The sequence below is a fragment of the Echiichthys vipera genome (assembly GCF_963691815.1).
Source record: "Echiichthys vipera genome assembly, chromosome: 7".
In the NCBI taxonomy this organism is placed as follows: domain Eukaryota; kingdom Metazoa; phylum Chordata; class Actinopteri; order Perciformes; family Trachinidae; genus Echiichthys; species Echiichthys vipera.
Window position 1 is genome coordinate 6,514,796 of NC_139832.1, and position 20,527 is coordinate 6,535,322.

General features: G+C 38.6%; 1 protein-coding gene across 4 annotated transcripts in view; it reads left to right on the forward strand.

The window, feature by feature from the left end:
• The first annotated feature begins 2,388 nt into the window (after nucleotides 1-2,388).
• The window catches only part of ppip5k1b (diphosphoinositol pentakisphosphate kinase 1b), a 54,569-nt gene continuing 36,430 nt past the window's right edge, over nucleotides 2,389-20,527 (forward strand). For all 4 annotated transcript variants that reach the window (XM_083917256.1, XM_083917258.1, XM_083917257.1 and 1 more), the window contains exons 1-12: nucleotides 2,389-2,520; nucleotides 10,355-10,978; nucleotides 11,640-11,835; nucleotides 14,062-14,152; nucleotides 14,486-14,571; nucleotides 15,058-15,212; nucleotides 15,546-15,647; nucleotides 15,753-15,914; nucleotides 17,219-17,340; nucleotides 18,699-18,800; nucleotides 19,118-19,204; nucleotides 19,403-19,478. In XM_083917256.1, the coding sequence (XP_083773382.1) occupies nucleotides 10,790-10,978; nucleotides 11,640-11,835; nucleotides 14,062-14,152; nucleotides 14,486-14,571; nucleotides 15,058-15,212; nucleotides 15,546-15,647; nucleotides 15,753-15,914; nucleotides 17,219-17,340; nucleotides 18,699-18,800; nucleotides 19,118-19,204; nucleotides 19,403-19,478 (1,368 nt within the window). In that variant the 5' untranslated portion in view covers nucleotides 2,389-2,520; nucleotides 10,355-10,789. The remainder of the gene's footprint in view (nucleotides 2,521-10,354; nucleotides 10,979-11,639; nucleotides 11,836-14,061; nucleotides 14,153-14,485; nucleotides 14,572-15,057; nucleotides 15,213-15,545; nucleotides 15,648-15,752; nucleotides 15,915-17,218; nucleotides 17,341-18,698; nucleotides 18,801-19,117; nucleotides 19,205-19,402; nucleotides 19,479-20,527) is intronic.

A 20,527-nucleotide genomic window follows, 5' to 3' on the forward strand; every position in this document is an offset into this window, starting at 1 on the left:
CGCACACATTTTAACAAGCTCTTCTATATAGTTGCCCATGCTGATTTGACTGCTGACAGTCTTACAAGTTTAATGTTACAGCGCAGCACGCTTGCAACTATGCACCTCCGTTTCCTCTCCGTTTCTCTCTCCATTTACGCCGAATGTGACTCAAAGTGGACAACGACTTGTTTGTATAAATCCAAGATGGCCATCAATGATAGTGAGCCTATTGAATGGGTGAAGACAGGGTGCTTCAGAGAGCTTTTAGCTTTTTTTTTGATGCATTACATAATTTGAAGTGTTTCAAAAAAAGATGTTGGGATGCTGAATAGGTGGCGAGAGAGAGAAGATGAGGGGAAGGAGGGAGAGGTGGTTATTGGGTTTTTTTTTAGTGAACACTACTTCCTTATGCCCGCAGCACAGACTGACTTCTCATGTCCTGCTGCATGATGGGATAGAGAGCTGCTCCGCACTTTCTTGAAAGCTCGCCAGACTCACATCAGCCACACCGGGCAGTCTGGCAGCAACCAGCCCCGGTCTGATGCTGGGAACGGCTCAATGTGAAGCAAAGGGGACTGTGGGATTATGGAAATCTATGTAAGGCCTGTTTCATACCTCAGCTGACTGTGTGTGGCAGCAGGGCGTGAGGAATAACTCCACCGAATGAAATAAAAAAGTCTGTGTGTGTGTTTTATCCCGTAAGTGACAAATGGTTCCCTGTCATGTTTCAGATGAGTTGTTGGCAGTGACACCGAGGAGAGGTTTCCCCTCCAAACTGTTCAGATACTTCCATTTAAATAATAGTTTAAAGCTCAAAGTGGTGATAAAGAACAAGTACTTTTACTTTTGATGCTTTAGAAGAAGAAGAAGAAGAATTCCTTTTATTTACCCTGCACAGGAAATTACATTTTTTCACTCTGTTTTTATTATTATACAGGTTACACACACACAGGCCTGAAATACACACATGCAATTATTGACAAATTTTGTATTTTACCTAGCATTATTATTTCATGTTGCCTGCAGAATGCCTCTCTTCAAGCCCCTGGGTTTTTTTTTAGGTAATTCTCCTTCACATCACCTGCAAAGTATGTCATTTTTATTTTTTATTTATTTATTTTATATGTACAAATAAGGAAAGAACCAAACAAACAAGCTTCCTATAGTTGATATATATCGTTATATATATCAAATGACCCACATCAGAAGAGAACATTTTGGACAAACTGCCCAGCTTTTAATTAGCTTTGTCTAGTAATTTATTTATTTTTTATTTATTTTATTTATTCACATATTATACCGGCATAACTTGTATCATCCTGAACATGATGTTTGCCTAAAAAATAAAAAAAATCTATCAACTTCTATCCGTTTTTGACTGAATTTTATTTAATTTTGTTTCAGTATTTTTTTTAGCTTTCCTTATAATTATTTAGCTTTGTTTAGTAATTTATTTATTTATTATTTACATTATTTACACATATAATATGTATGCCTAAAAATAAAAATATCTATCAACTTTTATCAGTTTTTGACTGTTTTTATTTAATATTTTAGTATTTATGTTTAGCTTTACTTATCATTATTTAGCTTTGTCTCGTCATTTCTACATTATTTATTGTACATAACTTGTACTATCTTGAATATTATGTATGCCTAAAAATAAAAATTTTGACTGATTTTAATTTAACTTAATTGTAGTGTTTATTTTTAGCTTTACTTATTTTTATTTAGCTTTGTCTCGTAATTTTTATATTATTTATTGTACATAACTTGTATTATCTTGAATATGACGTATGTCTAAAAATAAAACTTGACTGATTTTTATTTAATATTTTAGTTTTTATGTTTAGCTTTACTTATTATTACTTAGCTTTGTCTAGTAATTTATTTATTTATTATTTATATTATTTACACATATATTGTGTATGCCTAAAAATAAAATAAAAAAATCTATCAACTTTTATCAGTTTTATTTATTTTAGTATTGAATTTTAGATTTACTCATATAATTTAGTTTCATTTTAGTAGTTTTTATATTATTTATTGTACATAACTTGTATTATCCTGAATATGATAAATGCCTAAAAATAAAACTTTTGAATGATTTTTATTTCATTTATTTTAGTTTTTAATTGTATCTTTACAGAATATTATTAAGCTTTTTTTAGTAGTTTTTATATTATTTATTGTACATAACTTGTATTACCTTGGTTATGACGTCAGTCTAAAATAATAAAAGTTCCCCTCTGTGACCGACAGGTGGCGGTGATGACGCGGCTTGAGGAAAACAAAACTTTATTTAAAAAAAAGAAAAAAAACAAAACAAAAAACCGTTGAAGAGAAAGAAAAAGGGGACGGAAGCTAGGCGGCTAACGGCAGCAGCTAACCAACCGACAGCGATGACCGGAGGTGAACTTTACCGTGTAGTTAGCTCTCAACTTTACCGAGAGTTGGAGCAGCAGCTTCCCTTCAGCCGGTTCACTCACAGGAAATAAGGAAGTGAGCAGCGGACTGACTTCCCGGTGTTTTCCGCCGGTAAGTCCCGGTGTTTTAACACTTTTATGCTGCATTTTCCCCTCGAGACCTGTGCTTTAAACGGTGTGTAACGGGAGCGCTGTGTAGTGAGCAGATGGATGTATTAATGTGTGTTTTTAGCGGTTTATTATACATATAAATATAGTTTTATACAGTTATATATAGTTTTAATACTCAAACCAACGACTGCTTCATTGTGTTTTATAGTGGTCAGTGAACCAGGCACCTGTGATGTAATGATGTAAGAATAATTAAAACTACTTTAACCCTTTTAAAAGTTACAAACATTATAAATACAGGGCCTACATTTACATTTATAACCTCGAAAAGGTCCATATAAGCTGACGTGACCACTTTATACATATGTGTGTGTGTGTGTGTGTGTGTGTGTGTGTGTGTGTGTGTGTGTGTGTGTCACTTTTCAATTCAGTTTCATTTTAGTGCCATATCATCACATTTGTACCATGTTGTTATGATAAATATAGGAATAGTTTATAAAAGTTGATATTTGAGTCATTTTTTTGGTTTTACTGCCACTTGCTTTACTTTTAAGTTTATGGTGTTTTTAACTGTTCATTTGTTTTTGTTATATTTGATACATTTTTTTGTTTTTATTGAATACTGCAGACAAGTACACAAGAAAAAGTACAATAGTTGTACAGTGTCAATAACCAACCAAGTAACCGAATAACATGTAACATGAGTAGATAGGTAAAGTAAAGAAAAGACTAATAGCAAAAATATAAAGTCAATTTGTTTTGTACTGTACAGTCGTCAGGAGGTGCAACCAGCTAAAATATTGTTTAAACCAAAAAATAACAATTTAAAAATAAATGATAAGAAAAAATTGTTAGGAACTATAAAGTTAATGTATGTCATAGATTTAAATATGAGATATTTGTACACAGTTTCTCTGTCTTTTAATTCAAAATTAGATAATACAAATATGCAATTCCTGGCCAATGGAGTTCAATAATCTTAGATTATTATTAATAATAATAATAATAATAATAATAATGTGTCAGGCACTGTTGACAAACCAAGATATACCTTCCTAAAATGTCGCTTACAATAAATAGAATAAATATAAAGATACTTTAACAAATATGTGGCTGCACAAATTGAAAATAAAGTCAAAAAATGACTTTAAAAACTTTTAAATTATGTTTTACAAAAAAGCCTTGTTGAAATGCATTGTTCAGACTATAAAACTATGATTTCTAATAAAATGAAACTTTATTATCATACCTTTCTAAAGGCTTAATTTGTCATTGACCTGTATACTTTTATTATATTTTGATTTTGCATCAGTTAGTGATGCTTTTGTTATTTACACTTTCCTCTTTTGCTGCTGAAACACTGTAAATGTCCTCACTGTGGGACTAATAAAGGATTTTCTTATCTTAAACAGAGTTGGAAGAAGTATTCAGATCCTTAACTCAAGTAAAAGTGCCAACACAACAACGTACAACTTCTATTATTTATTCTAAACACCAACATATGTACCTTAAACTGTAACAGCCACTGTATATCTCCACAATACATCTTACTCTATTTATTTTATATGTTTTGCACTGATGCTGGCATCATTTTAGCCTGTAAAGTTGTTTCTTCTTATTATTTATGATTTACAGAGACCCAACAATTCCCCCATGAGCAGCAACAAGTTGCACTATCTTTTATAATAATATTTGTCATTTGTTGACCCAAAGTACTTTCCAGTCAAGGCAGACAAACAGAAAGAGCCTCAGTGATGATGCAATATACATAATAAAAGAGTCTAAAGAAGTAACAAGAACAATACAGCACAAAACATCAGAAAACAGCAGAACTTAAATAATTAAAACGAAGAGGCAGAATAAGAAACATCAGGTCAAAACAGTTAATATTGATTAAATATTAAAAACCACGGGGGAACCTCAGACTGAGCTAAAAGCAGGAGTAAAAGCTCCGTCTCCAGGATTGATTTTGGCATTTTAATGGATGAGAACCTTGAGAATCGAGCTCGTTTCTAAGCTGAAATTGAAATTGAGTTTCCTTGTTTAGAAACAAATCATGGTTTTTCATTGCAAGTCAGAAAACAGTTGATCACTACAACTTTCGTACCCTTGTTGGACTACGGAGACCTGCTTTTTATGAACGCTCCTGATCAGTTTTTAAAGGAATTGGACACTGTGTACCACTGTGTTTTGCGTTTTATTACTGGTTGCAGCGATCGTGTGCATCACTGTTCCTTATATGGCGTCGCACATTGTCCATCATTGTATGTCCGTAGACTCTCTCACTGGCTGATTTATTTATGGATCTATTCTTGGACTTCTACCTACATATTTGTGTTTACACATGTGTAGAAACCTCAGCATCATACAGATGCAGGTCCTCAGAGTCAGAACTGAACTGGGCAAAAAGGCTTTTGCATTTCCCGCCCCGTCTGCCCCGAACAATGTGCAGGAGGGCTTGAAAATGACACGTCTCGTAACTCTGGGGGAGTTACGGAGAAATAAGCTCAGTCGGATCTCGTCATTGCACGCATTGCTTGTAATCCCACTTTCTCATTTTGATCGTAAAAGTGTGATCGTACTTTATTTGTGTTTTGTGTGTAACCACGCTGCTTTTGTGCTGCCGTCTGGCCAGGTCACTCTTGGAAAAGAGGTTTTTAATCTCATTGATTGAGTGGAGCAAGTCCTAATTTTGGGGCGGCTGTTGCTCAGAGGTAGAGCTCCATTCGAGAGATCTGCGGTTCAAACCCCCACTCCTCCAGTCCGCATGTTGAAGTGTCCTTTTGCCCAAATTGTGTTGTGCGTGAGTGTGTAAATGTGGTGTTAGATCTAGATTAGATGGTAAGAAGGTGTCCACTGCCACCAGCTGTGTATGTCCGTTTGAATCGGTGAACGTGACAGTAGTGTGAACGCGCCGTGAACTGTCAGAACACTAAAAAGGCGCTAGTCCACAGGTCCATAATACGAGGCTGGAGATAGAGCTCACTGATCTGAATATTGACAAAATGAAAGCTTAGAAGCCGGAGAATTCAGTCATGTATCTTTACACTTTACACAAATCATCTTGTAAACGCAACAGAGGTCTCGTCTCGTACGGTCACTTAGAAATAATGGACCTGTTTTGCAGGGCCTGCGGTACACCGGCGAGCTCATTACGGCCTCCGTTTACACTAATGACGGGAGTCTGTACTTGCAAACAAAGCTAATTTCTCGAGTGCTCGGCGCATAATGAGTTTACAAGCTTGTAGAAGCATCTTTACCTGCTGCTCCTCCGGTATCCTGATAACATCAACAGCATGTTTTCTGACCCTCAGGGGTGACGGTGTTTCAGGGCTGATGTTGGTGTTCGACCTCGATCACCTTGTGCACTTGAGCAGTATGTTTTATTGAATATAATAATTAACTTTTGTGTTAATGATTTAGTCTTGAACTCCTCAGATAACAAGCTGTTCAACATCGTCCTGACCCCGATAGAAAAGTATTAATACTGAGCAAAGCTTGAACTTTCACAATAAAGGTCCTAATAACAAAGACGTCCTAATGTTGCTTTAATGACCTTCAGTTATTAGATCAAACCACTAAATATAAAGACGCAATTTACGGACAAACAGTTGCCATTTGCACAGTGTGTCGTAATGATCCTAATTTGCCATCTTATCAGAGAAAATGATAGAGAATTGGAGCTAATGACCGTCTCCTCCCTCAGCGGTCATAAACACGACACAGACAGTCTCAAAGGTTAAAAGCCTTTTATTGGAGCCGCGTCGCTGTTCTCCAGCCTCGCTGTGATGACGGAGGTGACTCATCCATGGCCGAGGGCCTGCAGGTGACAGCCTGGGATGTTTTTAATCAGCCTCCTGATTTATTCGTGGGTGATGCATTTTATTTTTTTTGAGGGGAACAGTTTAATTGGCCGAGTCAGACAGTTTCACAAGATGATTTTGTCTGGTTCCTCTGTCTGTCTCCTTTTTGCCTTCCCTCTCCGTTTTGTCCCCAGTGAAAGGAACATTAAGTTATTTATAACATCATTCGACCTTCACTGGCTTCTCTCAGCTGAGACATGGATGCAGCCTGTTGCCCCGTAATGGCAGAAATATGAAAGTCATGCTTTCATATTAGCCTTTGTGTGTTGAGATGCAACTTAAACACTGCTTAGGAGTGGGAATTGTGGGAAATTCTTCGACATGGCTTTGAAAACAAGTCATGCGTTTCCGTAGCGTTACCAAAGCAATGATCATTTCCTTAGTTTGAGGATACAAACATGCTTTTCTACTATATAGTTTTCTAAACGCATTTAAATAACTCATATGGAAGGAGTCTCTGTCTTTCTGCCTGTCTTTCCATTTTCTCGATAACCATTTATCCGATCGACTTCACGCTTGATGGATATTTTGCTGAAGAACCCGAGTAAGCAAAGTGTCAAGTGTGAGCTCTTTGACATATTTATTAGCAGTGTTGTGTATTGAGAGGACCCCTATTTACTGTTACACAACTGAATGGCATGCTGGGTATAGCACGCTCTCCGTCGCCCGCTACTATAGATAGATAGATAGATAAATTTATTTATCCCCGAGGGGGAAATTAGGTCATCATAGCAGCGGTACAATACAATCATAAAAACAAAATATAAACTACAATAAGAGTACAGTATTGCAAATCATTTTAAGGTGCAAGATGAAGAGAGAAAGGTGCATTTTTAATTACAGTGGTAGGGTTTAAGTAATAAGTCACTTGTATGATGTGGGTGTGTTTCCTGAGCGTTGCTGTGCAGCGTTGTAGAGTCTGATGGCAGCAGGTAGGTATGATTTCCTGTGCCGTTCTTTAAGGCAGCGAGGTTGAAGGAGTCTGCTGCTGAAGCTGCTCTGAAGCTTGTCCAGGGTTTCGTGGAGGGGATGGGAGACATTGTCCATGATCACCAGCAGTTTTGCCAGCATCCTGTGCTCCACCACCTCCTCCAGGGTGACGAGCTTTGAGCCAACAACAGACCCTGCCTTCTTTATAAGTATGTTTAGTGTGTTCGCGTCTTTTGCTTTGATGCCCCAGGACACTGTAAAGAACAGATGAAGAAAGAGAGTCCAAAGATGTTGCATTGTAGCAAACTCAAACATTTCAATGATCATTTCCGTAATTGACATTTTTGTATCTTGAAATAGCCTCATCGTGTACACTCTTTTGCTAGGGTGCGTAACTGTTTCATGGCTGTGTATTGTTTAGGACACAAAGAAGCGAAGTTTGAAGTGGTTGTTGTGAAATCTGTGAGCAGTGATACTGGAAGCAAGTGTTGACAAGTGGTTGTAACTCTTGCTAAACAGTGGCCACTGCGATAAATGATGAATGCTTAAACGCAGTTCATATTTAGAACAGTAGCACAAGTAGAAAAAGGGTCATGAATTCTTCAAACAGACTCGGTAATGTCAGTTTAATGGCACCAGCTGTCTGAAGTTTGCTAACATTAGCCAGCGTAAGCCAGTGGTCATAATAGCCAAGGCTGTATCGCAGGGGTGGGCAATTCCGGTCCTGGAGCCACTGTCCTGCATGTTTCAGGTTTCTCTCTGCCCTAACACACCTGAGTCTAATGATTTGCTCCTTATCAAGCAGCTGATGCTTGTCACAGTTTGGTTATTGTTAGACTCAGGTGTGTTAGGGTAGGAAGAAACCTAAAACATGCAGGACAGTGGCTCAAAAAATATGTTACCGAACCGGTTGATAATATATATTTTTTTCGGACGTAGCTTAGATTTACAGTTTTGATTTGACGCTCAGCATTTTTCAGCAGGATCACAAACAACAGATTTTCAGGTTCTTTTGCTCTGTGTGAAACGGTGGCGAGCAGTTTCAAGACTTTCAACAAACCATGGATACCTCCAAGATGCAAATCAGGTGTTAGAGGAATATATTCTGTGGAAATGTTGCTTCAGAGCACAGTATACCTGGAGAAATATAAAAATGGCGTGCAGAGTCGAACCATCGGTGCAATTATTGCCAATCATGATGACACCAGCTGAAATCCCTGCCGACGGTTATTTCATCAGTGAAGTCGCTTCATTAAATCTGTGGTTGAAATTTAATATTGTGTGATTTGATTAGTTTTTATAGCGTGCAATGTCGGCTTATCCTGCAGGTAGAGTTAAGGTCATCGCGTCCTTTGCCTGTTAAAAGTAGAATAAACTCAAACTCAGCGGTGCCTCCTCACAGCAGTCGCAGATATTTATTTAGTTTATCCCTGTAAGTGCGGTTCTACCCCCCCGGGCCAACAAGAAGGGCTTCCACTTTGTTGAGTGCGGCCTGTCATCGCCTGAGAACTTAGTAATGATGAGTTATCTTTTGCGTGGCGTCGCTGGCCCACGGCACCCAACACCCGTGCCTTTGCTCCACCCCTCGGTTCCTGCATGGCACCACCCTGCAGAAGAGGATGCTGTTATTTCTAGGTACCAAGGCTAAGCTGGGACAAATATGAGGTTCAGTTACATGAGCGTATGACCTGGTAGAAAATCCAGGACACAGGATGTTTTCTCTTTAGAGACCACAACAGTTCACCAGCGCCAGAATAATCTGCACTGTACGTAAGTGGAAGTGACTTTAAATAAGTTCTTGCAGTCATTCAGAACACCGTGTGCAGCGCACAGTCAGCTCGTGGGCGTCACTGAGAGGCGATATTATGATCCACCCATCTGTTTTTGGACTCTTTCCCTTCGAGTCAGCTGTTTGTTGTGGGTAGGGGGGCTGTTACTGATGAGGGACACAGGAGCCGGCTTTGGCTGCGTCTGCTGGACAAACCACAGTGGCGAGTTCCTTCTAGCTTGGCTACACTTCACACCTCACTCTTGGGTTTTGGCTCAGTTGTGAGGAAATGACATAACAGCTTTGTTTCTGTAGTGTATTGTTTGGTATCAGCTCAGATAACAGATAAGCAGTGACCACACACACTCATTCTTTTGTAGCACTAGAGTTGCAAACATTTGGGGAAATTTCTCAGCCGGTAACGGTTGATTTTTGGCAAGAAATGGATAGAAAACTTAATAATCATATATTTTTTTGTTGTTTATTGCATAGAGCTGCAACGATTAGCGATTACTTGTCTACTATTAATGATCTTATCAATTATTGTTATCTTTTTAAAGAAAAATAAGTCAAATTTCTCTTAATTCGGCTTCTAAAATGTGAATCTTTTCTGGTATCTCTACTCCTGAACATGAATAGCAAACTGAATATCTGTGAGTTGTTTGCAGATGAGTGTTCAGTCACGTCATTGTTTGGGGTTGACTGTAATTTGTCATTTGTTAAGTATTTAATTCACACAGGCGTATACTTAAATAGGTTTTACCCTTTTGGTTATTTCATATAAAGTTTCCAGAAAACATGCGATATCTAGGACTGTTGTTTCGTTTTCAAGATTTGAAATGACCCACGTTGGGATAGAATACTTTTGGCCATTGAATGTAACATGTTGCCATCCTAAACCTCTTTTTTATCCATAAAAATGCAGTCTTACCTATTGCTTACTGTGTAAAATAAAAAAGTGTATGCATGCGTGTTTAATGATGAAGTGAGTCATCTCACCTGCAGGAGCTGGGAATTGAATTAAACAGAAGGTTTCCTCAGGGATCAATAAAGTTGTTCTTTTTTTAATGTGGCTGATGTTACAGCACTCACACCAAAAGGTGGATGCAGCAACACTGCAACAACCAGGACAGTGGTGATTCAGATGCACTATGTTTAGTTAGTTAGTTTTTGCAACTGCCAAATGTTGCCTAACTGAACTACTTGTCTGTGTAAACACTATTCACCTAAAATAATTTGCTCAACCAGTTACACTTTCTTTTTTTTATTCCTAGGACAAGAAACATGCTGCAGCAATATTAAAGCTGGAGTTTCCTGTGTGAAGAAACATCTCCAGACTGGGTCATGTTATCTGTCAGAGCCAGACCTCCTCTGTCCTGACACAGGGGAGTTTTACAACCAGGATCCTGACCATCTACCTCAACATATATACGTGGAGACCACTCCCTCTTTTTCTACCTCTTTTAGGACTTCCACCGCTCTTTCTCTACCTCAACACACACTGTACGCACACAGATGCACGTAGCTGTTATCAGCCGGCTCAGAAACACCAACAGACCTTTCACTTTTATCACCAGGCACTCAGGTGTCAAGGTGTCAGCTAGCGACGGCGTTATAACACAGTTGACAGGGTTTCTTCCTGCTTTGCTGCCATAATCGCTATCTGGGGAGGAGCCACCTGAAGCAGCCATGTTTCACAAGAGGTGGTGATGTCCGAAACCTGCTCGGGACCAAGACTAGGATCTGGACCAAGGGAAGGACAGGGGAGGGGTGACAACGACGTGCCTAGATTTGTGGTTGGCTGTGGCGATGACGAGCAGGACATGGGCCAAATGGAGACGGGCATAAACAATTACATGTTTCGAGAAGAGGACATGGATGACTATGAAGATGAGTCGGTAAAGTGTGGCGTGCCTTGTTAAAAAAAAATCCACTTTTTACATTAAAGTTAATATAAAACATTATTCTTGTTTGTTTAAAAGCTTTTTGTGTCCATGCATTGCATTAATTAAGACCTTATAACGTAACTGTAAATTTGCATTGGACAAATATGATTATATTTGGAGCAGGAAGTCTGAGCTTTGGTCGTTTTAGGGCAGGAGGAGAGTTTAAAGAGGGAAGTTGTATTTGGAGTGGAAAAAGAAATGGAGACCAAAATATACAAAGGCTGGCGTGAGAACAATGCAGTAGATAAACAGCTTTAAAGCATCTGGTCTGTTGTTTAGTCCTGTAGCTATAAAAGGACTTTATGGTAGCGCTGTGTTAGCTCCTTGCTCACTTGCTATGATTTCCTCTTTTTGTTTCACTATGTGTGTGTTTCACTAGTTGACGGTCTTATCTAGAGAGTCAGAGGTGCATTGAGTGAACCTGTCGCAGTTCAGTTTATCGTTCATAACTCTGTGACACAGCAGCAAAGACATGTTTTTAACTTTTTAATATTACAATTAGGCCCACGCATGAATAAAAAAGACAAAACCACCATAATTCTCAATTCTTACTTGCCATCTCTCCTCATGCTTCCCTTCTCTGCCCTGCTCTTTCCCTTTCCTCTCCAACCAGCCACCAGAGCGACAGATTGTGGTTGGCATATGCTCCATGATGAAGAAGTCCAAATCCAAGCCCATGACTCAGATCCTGGAGCGACTTTGTAAGTTCGACTACATCAACATGGTCATCTTCCCCGAGGAGGTGATCCTCGAGGAACCTGTGGAGAAATGGCCCCTCTGCGACTGCCTCATCTCCTTCCACTCAAAAGGTAAAAAAGTGCAAAGTTAAGAGCTAGTTTAATTAAAAACATCCCGCTACATGAAGAGAAAACGTTGACACAGAGAGATGGAGGTGAAATGAACCTGAGAGGTTTGTAGCTTCAGTGGCACATTTAAGGAGTCAGCCTCCAAATAATATCTCAGTTGATCTCAAGCTGTTAACATGTGCCCTTGGTGAAGTTTTGTCAAAAATAATCTCGGGGCCCGGGATAACAAATATCCGAAATAGCCAAGACTTTCTCTTCCGTGTGTCAGTCATTGTTTACCGTGTGAGTTGTTACTTTTTGTAGATGTTTTAGATCGACTCTGATGTTTGGATATGAATGCACAAACGGAAGCTAAGTAAAAAGTAGATTGGGTCAAACGATGGGTTCCCAGATTGCATTGCGTTCTGCTTCTTCTGCTCTCTACGCAGACTGTTTACCTGCGTGCGACCAAAGCCCACTCAAACGTCATTGGTCGATACTACTCCGACTACAAATGGAAACATACCTGTATATGCAGAAATCTGTTTATAGAGGTTATATCATGTCTTCCATCACAACGCATTTGCGATTTGATAATTTGTCTCAAACTGAGGAAAGATGAGACAATAAGTTACAATACAACAGTAAAATAAATAAGTTATTTGACAACAGGGTCTTGTTTTGAAATGATCTGATTTTTGAAAAGGGAAATAAATAAACCAGTTTATCAGCAAAAAAGTCCAAATGAAGTTAAATAACATTTTTTTCTCTGCATCTGTTCAGTAAATTAGACGTTCTGTGTTTTAAATAAAGCCTTACCATAATTTAGAGAGTTTGTGTCAGTGCTGTCTGGCAGCAACCAGTACCAGTGTATGGGAATGTCTCAATGGGAACAAAAGAGAGCTGTGGGATTGTTAATATGTATTTACGGCCTCTTTCTTCAAATATACACAAATGAACACATGTTGCTGCATACTCATTTAGATTAAGAGCTCAAACCTAAGGATCAGTTGATGTTCTGTTCACGTATTAAAGCAGCTACAGGATGAAAGCCCCTGTATTTTATATATATTGGACAAACATTCAAGCACTATTTAAGTAGTTTTCCTACCAACACTGATCTGTCTCTCTCTGTGTGTATTGTCTCTCATGTGAGTTCATCACATGAGATTGTTTTTCCATTCTATTTTTAAAAGAATGAGATCCTGGGAACATAGTAGGAGTCCTGTGTTTGTCATATTTTCCTGAGATATTTCCTGCAGACATGTTTGTCATGCTCACATGCAGAGCAATGACTTTAACCACTTGTGACATATAATACATTCCAACTCTTCTACCAGTAATTAGCCAACTGCATTCAAGAAAGGTTAAGTAATCAAGCTTACACATACCACTTTACACCTGTGAAGAGGTAATGATACAAGATTTGTTCCTTTAACTTTCTGTTGCGAAAACTTCCACACATTGTCTGGCTAAGTGCAGGAATATTTACGACTTTACAACATGTCATTAAACTGATGAGGTCCAACTGAGCAAATGTCATAAATACACCAGCAAGAAGCTAGACAGTAACTGTGTCTCCATTCACATATTTTGAAAATTTTTGAAGTAACACAATAGAAAAGCCGTATGGATAAAACTTGCACTCAACTGTACAAAAAGAGATTGTCTGAGTTGATGAGTTGTCGCCCTAAATATATCCAAATAAGTTGTGACGTGGAGAACATTTAATAAACGCAAAATCCTCCCATGTTCTGTTTCGACACTTGTACATATCAAATAAGACACCATGTATGAACTATTAACGGAGAAAACTGAAAGAGTCGCTAATAGCCGGACTTGGCTAACACTGATTAGCTCGGAGCATTACGGCGAATGCATTAAAACATCTTTTTAACCACTAATTCTGCTCAAAATAACAGCAAACCTCTGCAGTAGCATAAGAGTCCCTACACATAAAACAAAGCACCAACAGCGTAGTAAGTGAACCCAGAGTTTATTAAAAGAGTGTTTTAAAGACTTACCAACCGGCCCCTGTACCAGCTCCTCTCATAGTAAAGTCCATTCAAGTGGATTACAAAAGTCAAGGAAGGAGCCCATTGGTGCTTTGTTTTCTGTGTAGGTATGTGTTTTATGTATAGTATACTAACTTGTCCAATTGACCCAAATTCACCGGTTTCTGGTTCAAAACCCCTTCTTCTTCTTATTGGTTCCAAACGCCTGTTGAATTGTTTGTGTGACATTTTTCAGGTTTCCCTCTGGACAAAGCTGTGGAGTACGCCAAGCTCAGGAATCCACTGCTCATCAATGACCTCAACATGCAGTATTTCATACAGGACAGGTGCAGTTTAAACTCATAAAATAACAAGTTTTACTGACTAGTTCAAGAATAATGGTCCCTAATATGATAGTGGCCACACATACAATTAGTATGACAAGGGTCAAGAAGTAGCCAAAGTCATCTTTAGGCTACTTTTTTTTTTTTTTCCAACTTCAAAGTGTAGGACTTAGAAGAAAGATACTAGAAAGGTAAATCACTAGTGCTGTCTCAGCTACCGCTCTCTACCTCATGATGCTTGGCGTATCAATCCCTTGAAAGTTTGTCTTCCAAGAAGCTACTTTGAACCTCAATGACTTCACAGGTTATTTATAGTGATATTTGGTTCCCTGTCAGGAGGGAAGTGTACCGGATCCTACAGGAAGAAGGCATCGACCTGCCTCGTTACGCTGTTTTAAACCGAGACCCAGACAATCCTGAAGGTGATTACAATTCTTATTTTGTGTTAAATAAGTTTGTGTGTATGAAACATCTGATTTATGGTAATAAAGTAAAACAAGGCTATTAATTGAAAATTAAATGTGTGATATATTGCAACATAGAGGACATTAGCAACTTCATGACATATTCATAGTTTTGTGTTTAGTATAAAAGCCTTAGTTGAATTGAATATAGCTGAATTTGTCTGTTTTTGCCATAAGTAAAAAAACATAAATGAACAGTATTACAATGTTGTTTATTTATCATTTAAACTCTGCTGCCATTTTGGTCTGCTGCGTATTGGAAATTAGATAATGTATCTGAGTAGATTAAAGGATACATAAAGTACTTTAATGGGTTCCCAAATCAGCAGGGATATTTGATTTTATTGAATATTTAATATGTACACTTATTTGTGTACTGTGTTTTTCTTGTTTGTAGCATCTTTTTCGATTACGTTTTTAAAACTGAAGTCTCACCCTGTGCAGAGTGTAACCTGGTGGAGGGGGAGGACCATGTTGAGGTGAACGGTGAGGTTTTCCCTAAACCCTTTGTGGAGAAACCTGTGTGTGCCGAGGACCACAACGTGTACATCTATTACCCGACGTCTGCTGGAGGAGGCAGCCAGAGACTCTTCAGAAAGGTAGAGATCTCCCAAGGGACACAGGAGAGATAATTCATTCATTGACAGATGCTTTGATCCAGAGGTAATTACATCAATGGAGCAGGAGTTCAGAGAAGCTTCAGGTCATGCTACTTGTAATCTTTGCATTTATTGACAATTTATAATACTGCTGCAGGGTTAAACCTGTTAGCTTTTTGGTGATGGGGCAGTCGAACAATACAGTGGAACATTACTGACACAAAGAACCATTAGGGTCATGAGTTGAAATAAGATTTTGTATTTACAGGTTTGGTTCCGAATGTTCATCAATCTCTCTCTCTCTCTCTCTCTCTCTCTGCCTCTCTGCGGTAGATAGGGAGCCGAAGCAGTGTGTACTCCCCGGAAACTAGTGTACGAAAGACTGGATCCTACATCTACGAGGAGTTCATGCCCACAGATGGTACTGATGTGAAGGTACTGTGCATGTCCACTCAGCCATTTATGGAGGTGTTTAATTGCTTGAATTGATTAATGCACCAGTGCCTCATTCTGAAATATACAAATCACCATCTATCGCAGGTTTACACAGTGGGGCCCGATTACGCCCACGCAGAGGCCCGTAAATCTCCTGCCCTGGATGGAAAGGTAGAGAGGGACAGCGAGGGGAAGGAGATCCGCTACCCCGTCATGCTGACCGCTATGGAGAAACTGGTGGCCCGCAAGGTCTGCCTGGCCTTCAAGGTAAACTATTAATCATCCTGTAGATGATGTAGTGCAACAAAACAAAGTAAAGAGGTTTGAGATGTCAGGAAACATGCATTTATTTTTGAAAACTGCATTATTTATGTGCTTGTGCCCATTAGTGGTCGGAATCCCACTGGGTCCCTCTTTATGTGCAGAAATCCATTTTTAGCTAACACAAACATTGCATCAACTTCTGTAAAGTGGCACAAGCTCGTAAGAGTTCATGTTATCAGCTCATTAAACCCATTTTACAGGAGGGAGAAAATGTCTTTAAACCAGAGTAAACACAGACAGTTGTAGACACATTCAAGCTTTAATCTAAATGCAGTATTTCCTCACAAAAATAGACAAATAAACTGGGACTGCCTGGAGCTTCTTCCTTTGTGTGGAGTTTGCACAAGCGGTTGAAGATGAATGAATGAATGCCTGAAGCTTGTTTTTCTAACGCCTGCTTCCATGACAATTATTCATATCACACTGTTCGGACCACCATTATACAGTGCTGTAATCGCCAAATATTAAACAAATAGGGAGGATTTCTGGTGCTGACTTCATTAACACCCATAGCTCGTGCGGATGACTCAGCGTATTCAGAAACCACAGTGAACTCACAACAAACAAACACAGAAAATCAATAATTCATAAGTTCTTTGTATTCCAAGTGCAGCTCTTAGTGTGACAACTTTGTGTTTTACACAGTATATTAGAAGGCAAGTTGATTTTTAAAGACTACCCAAATAAATGTTTCCGTTAAAAAAATCACTAAGTAGCATTAAAAGCCTCAATAACACAAAGCTGTGGCTGGATAATCATACAGCTGTATTTAGCTGCTGTTAAAACATGCTGTATAACTAACAGAAATATAATGTTTCACTCTTGATAAAAAGGTCAATGAGTTTTTTGAAAATGTAGAGCGCCCGTGTTATGCCAGGCTAATAGATGATAGGATGACATACCACAAATACTGCACATGCAAACATGTTTTTTTATTTGTTCCTTGTTCCCCCAAAGAAAAAACAAACCTTCTTACCTCTGTCTAACAAAAACAGACTGAAGTTGTTAAGATAAGATCCTTTATTAGTCCCACAGTGGGGACATTTACAGTGGACAGAGGATGGTGCAAATAACAAAAGCATCAATAACAGATGCAAAATAAATATTGCATTTACTTTGCAGGTAAAACAATAATACAAATATAATTGTTGTTCTGCACATCATGGCTAATGTGTGTGTGTGTGTGTGTGTGTGTGTGTGTGCAAATGTACTTTAACTCAGTTTTATGTGTGATTTGTGTTTTTTAGCAAACAGTGTGTGGGTTCGACCTGCTCAGAGCCAACGGCCATTCCTACGTCTGTGACGTCAACGGATTCAGCTTTGTCAAAAACTCCATGAAGTACTACGACGACTGTGCCAAAGTCCTGGGGTAGGTGACATCAGTTTACATGCTCATTTTATTTACGTTTAGTTTATTTTATCTTTTATCTTCTAATCTTTTTTATTTGGTTTTACCCTTTTTCAAATCCTATTCATGTTGCTTTGTGTTTTTCTTTCCTTGTACCTGTGACTGTGTTAATGCATAAACAGATTCAGTTTGAGCAGAACACTGAAATACAACAATATTTTCTATCTTTGACCACATACTCAAATAGCTACAAGCTACAACAGATAACACACAAGTACATACACATAACCAACAAAGATTTTATAATAAATGTATTTAGTTGCAGTAGTCAGTAATGAAAATAACCTGAACCTGAATCTTGTCAATGCAAAGCCTTTAAAATGAAAACGTCAGCTCTAATTTGTGAGAAACATGGTCATGTCATCTGAGGCCTGTTCTGGTCTGAACAGTTTGATTGCGACGAGTAGAAGCAGACTTTTGTTTTTGTTTTCTATATTACCTAACGTCTCCGTCACTTTGAAGAATTTGCTTGTAAAATAAATGTTGCCTTGAAGCTGTCATGTTGTAATTTATCCAGAGCTCTAGACAGCTCGAAGGGTCCCGTTTGTCAGCTTTACGTCTTAGTTCTGGTCTGATTTATCACCTCTCCTTCTAGGCAAGGAAACTGAAGCTTTACGACTAAAGACTCGTAAATTTTACAAATAGAAAGACACAGGAAATGCAGCTTCTTTCCAATAATGCAAACTAGCATCATACAGTAGTAGTAGTAGTGTACGAATACCTCCATGAACTCCTCATGAACTTCTTCATGGTACGAAACAGAAAGGGGTCACTTTGCAAATATTACTTTAATATAAAGTTATAATATGAATATTGTAAATGATAGCTGTTTATTTCGATTTACTGTAGGTTGTACTGTCTGAACTGCAACATCTGATGTTCATTGATCATATGATAGCAACTTAGTAGATATTTTAAGTAAAAGAACAAACTTTTCTGTCCAGGATTTTTGGAAAACCTTAATGCAACCGTCATGATTTGTGCCCTGCGATAAACTGGCGTCCTGTCCAGGGTGTACCCCGCTTCACGCCCCATGTCAGCTGGGATCGGCTCCAGCCCCCCCGAGACCCCGACAGGGACAAGCGGTTGAAGATGAATGAATGAATTAATGCAACTGCCATGATTCTACAGAAGCTAAAAATGGACAAACCAAACACTGTCTCTGGAGAGGGCCTTTTGCGTTTTTACGTTACCTGAAGGCCACTGTAGGCTCACTACTCTATTGGAAAGGGAGGGGTGCGATCTGCAACCTCAGTGATGCCACTAAATCCTACGTACTGCTCTTTTAAGCCAGCTTTTGCTTTTCTCTGCCTCACCAGGAACATGGTGATGAGGGAGTTGGCCCCCCAGTTCCACATCCCGTGGTCAATCCCCATGGAAGCTGAAGACATCCCCATCGTCCCAACAACGTCAGGAACTATGTACGTACTGAAAAGAACAAAGTATCAGCTATATGGTGTTCAGGGTTCCTGGAAAGCCTGGAAAACCCCTGTAAAATATGGACTACTGTGCATACGATACAAATATACGATCTATGAGATGACAAAGGAAAAGATGGATTGAAAATGTATTATTTCACCATGATTTAATTACTTAACACTAATTTGAATTGTAAATATATCTCATTCTGACAAGCGTCATATTTTATAAACAAAACACTTGCCAGTGTTGATTATGTAAATTATGTGTAAATGTGTATGTATATTAGATCTCCTGTCCACTCCTCTACCTTATTCAGGATGGAGCTGCGCTGTGTTATTGCCATCATCCGCCATGGAGATCGCACACCAAAGCAAAAGATGAAAATGGAGGTCCGACATCCTCTGTAAGTCTCCTGGCTTCAGCCTTAAGACGTCTCCCACTCTTTCTCTCAGCATGTCTTTAACGTATTTGCTTTATATTCCGTTAACATTTGTCCTGTTGCTAGAGATGAATCAACATGTCAGATACATTTGAAGTTGCCCTCATTCAAAGTAACTGTATTTCTTAATTCTGCTGTTTTTATTCTGTTTGTCTTGCACAGTTTCTTTGAGTTGTTTGAGAAGTACGGAGGCTACAAGTCTGGAAAGATAAAACTGAAGAAGCCAAAACAGCTACAAGTCAGTGAGATGTGTTTTAAATCTTAGTCTTGATCCTACTCCCCCCCCCTCTGCCTGTTTATTTCTGTTTTTTATTGTTGGATTATGACTGAATCCTTTTAAGAATAATGGAGGGTTTCAGTGTTATGTTTGCATATATCAAGCTCCATAACTATTATTACGGGTCACAGTCCATTATTGTTCTGTTGTCTAAATATTTATACTTTACTGTCTGAATCTACACACACAGAATTCATGCTGTCACTGTTTCATCTTTTTATAAAACATTTTTAAAGCTGTCAGTCTTGTCTTTGACGTGGTATTCAGTCGGGACAATGCTGCATTTTCACTGAATCGGCTCGGCTCATTTCTATAATCAAAGTTTTTATTGATTTTAGTTTGTTTTTTTGACAACAAACACAAAACATACACAACATTTAAACAACCAACACTTTGAAAACACACTACACAACCATCTGGGCAATAACTCAAAGTGTGTAATAACATTACATCACAATAATTGTAAAATACAAAAAAAATAAAGAATAATAAAAAAAGAGAAAATAACGCATCTTAAATAAAATAAATAAGATAAGAAACAAAATAAATAAGGAGGGCGTGTGGCTGGATTTTATGCATGATAATACTTAATGATAAAACATAATTATGGGGAACTATTCCGTTGAGATTGAATGAAACACAGGAAGTGGTACCACACCCTGTAGAATTTACAGCTACCATAATTCAGTCTTGCAACAAGATCCTCAAAAGAGGCTGCGTCCGTCATCAGCTTTAGCCAGTCTGCAAAACAAGGCCTTACTTGGCTTTTTCAGTGTCTCAAGTGTCAGTGTCTTCTTACTGCTGAGATAAACCCAGCTAGTGCAAGGGCAGACTCCGCTTTAGGTAGGGATCTGTCTTCTAATAGACATGGCTCGGCTTATTTCTATTCTGGTTTTACAGAGTTGTGGATATCCTCAAAGCAATTTCAGTCAAAAACAACTGGACTGGTTGTTTGTCTAGGAAGACGTTTCACCTCTCATCCAAGAGGCTTCATCAGTTCATGTACGCAT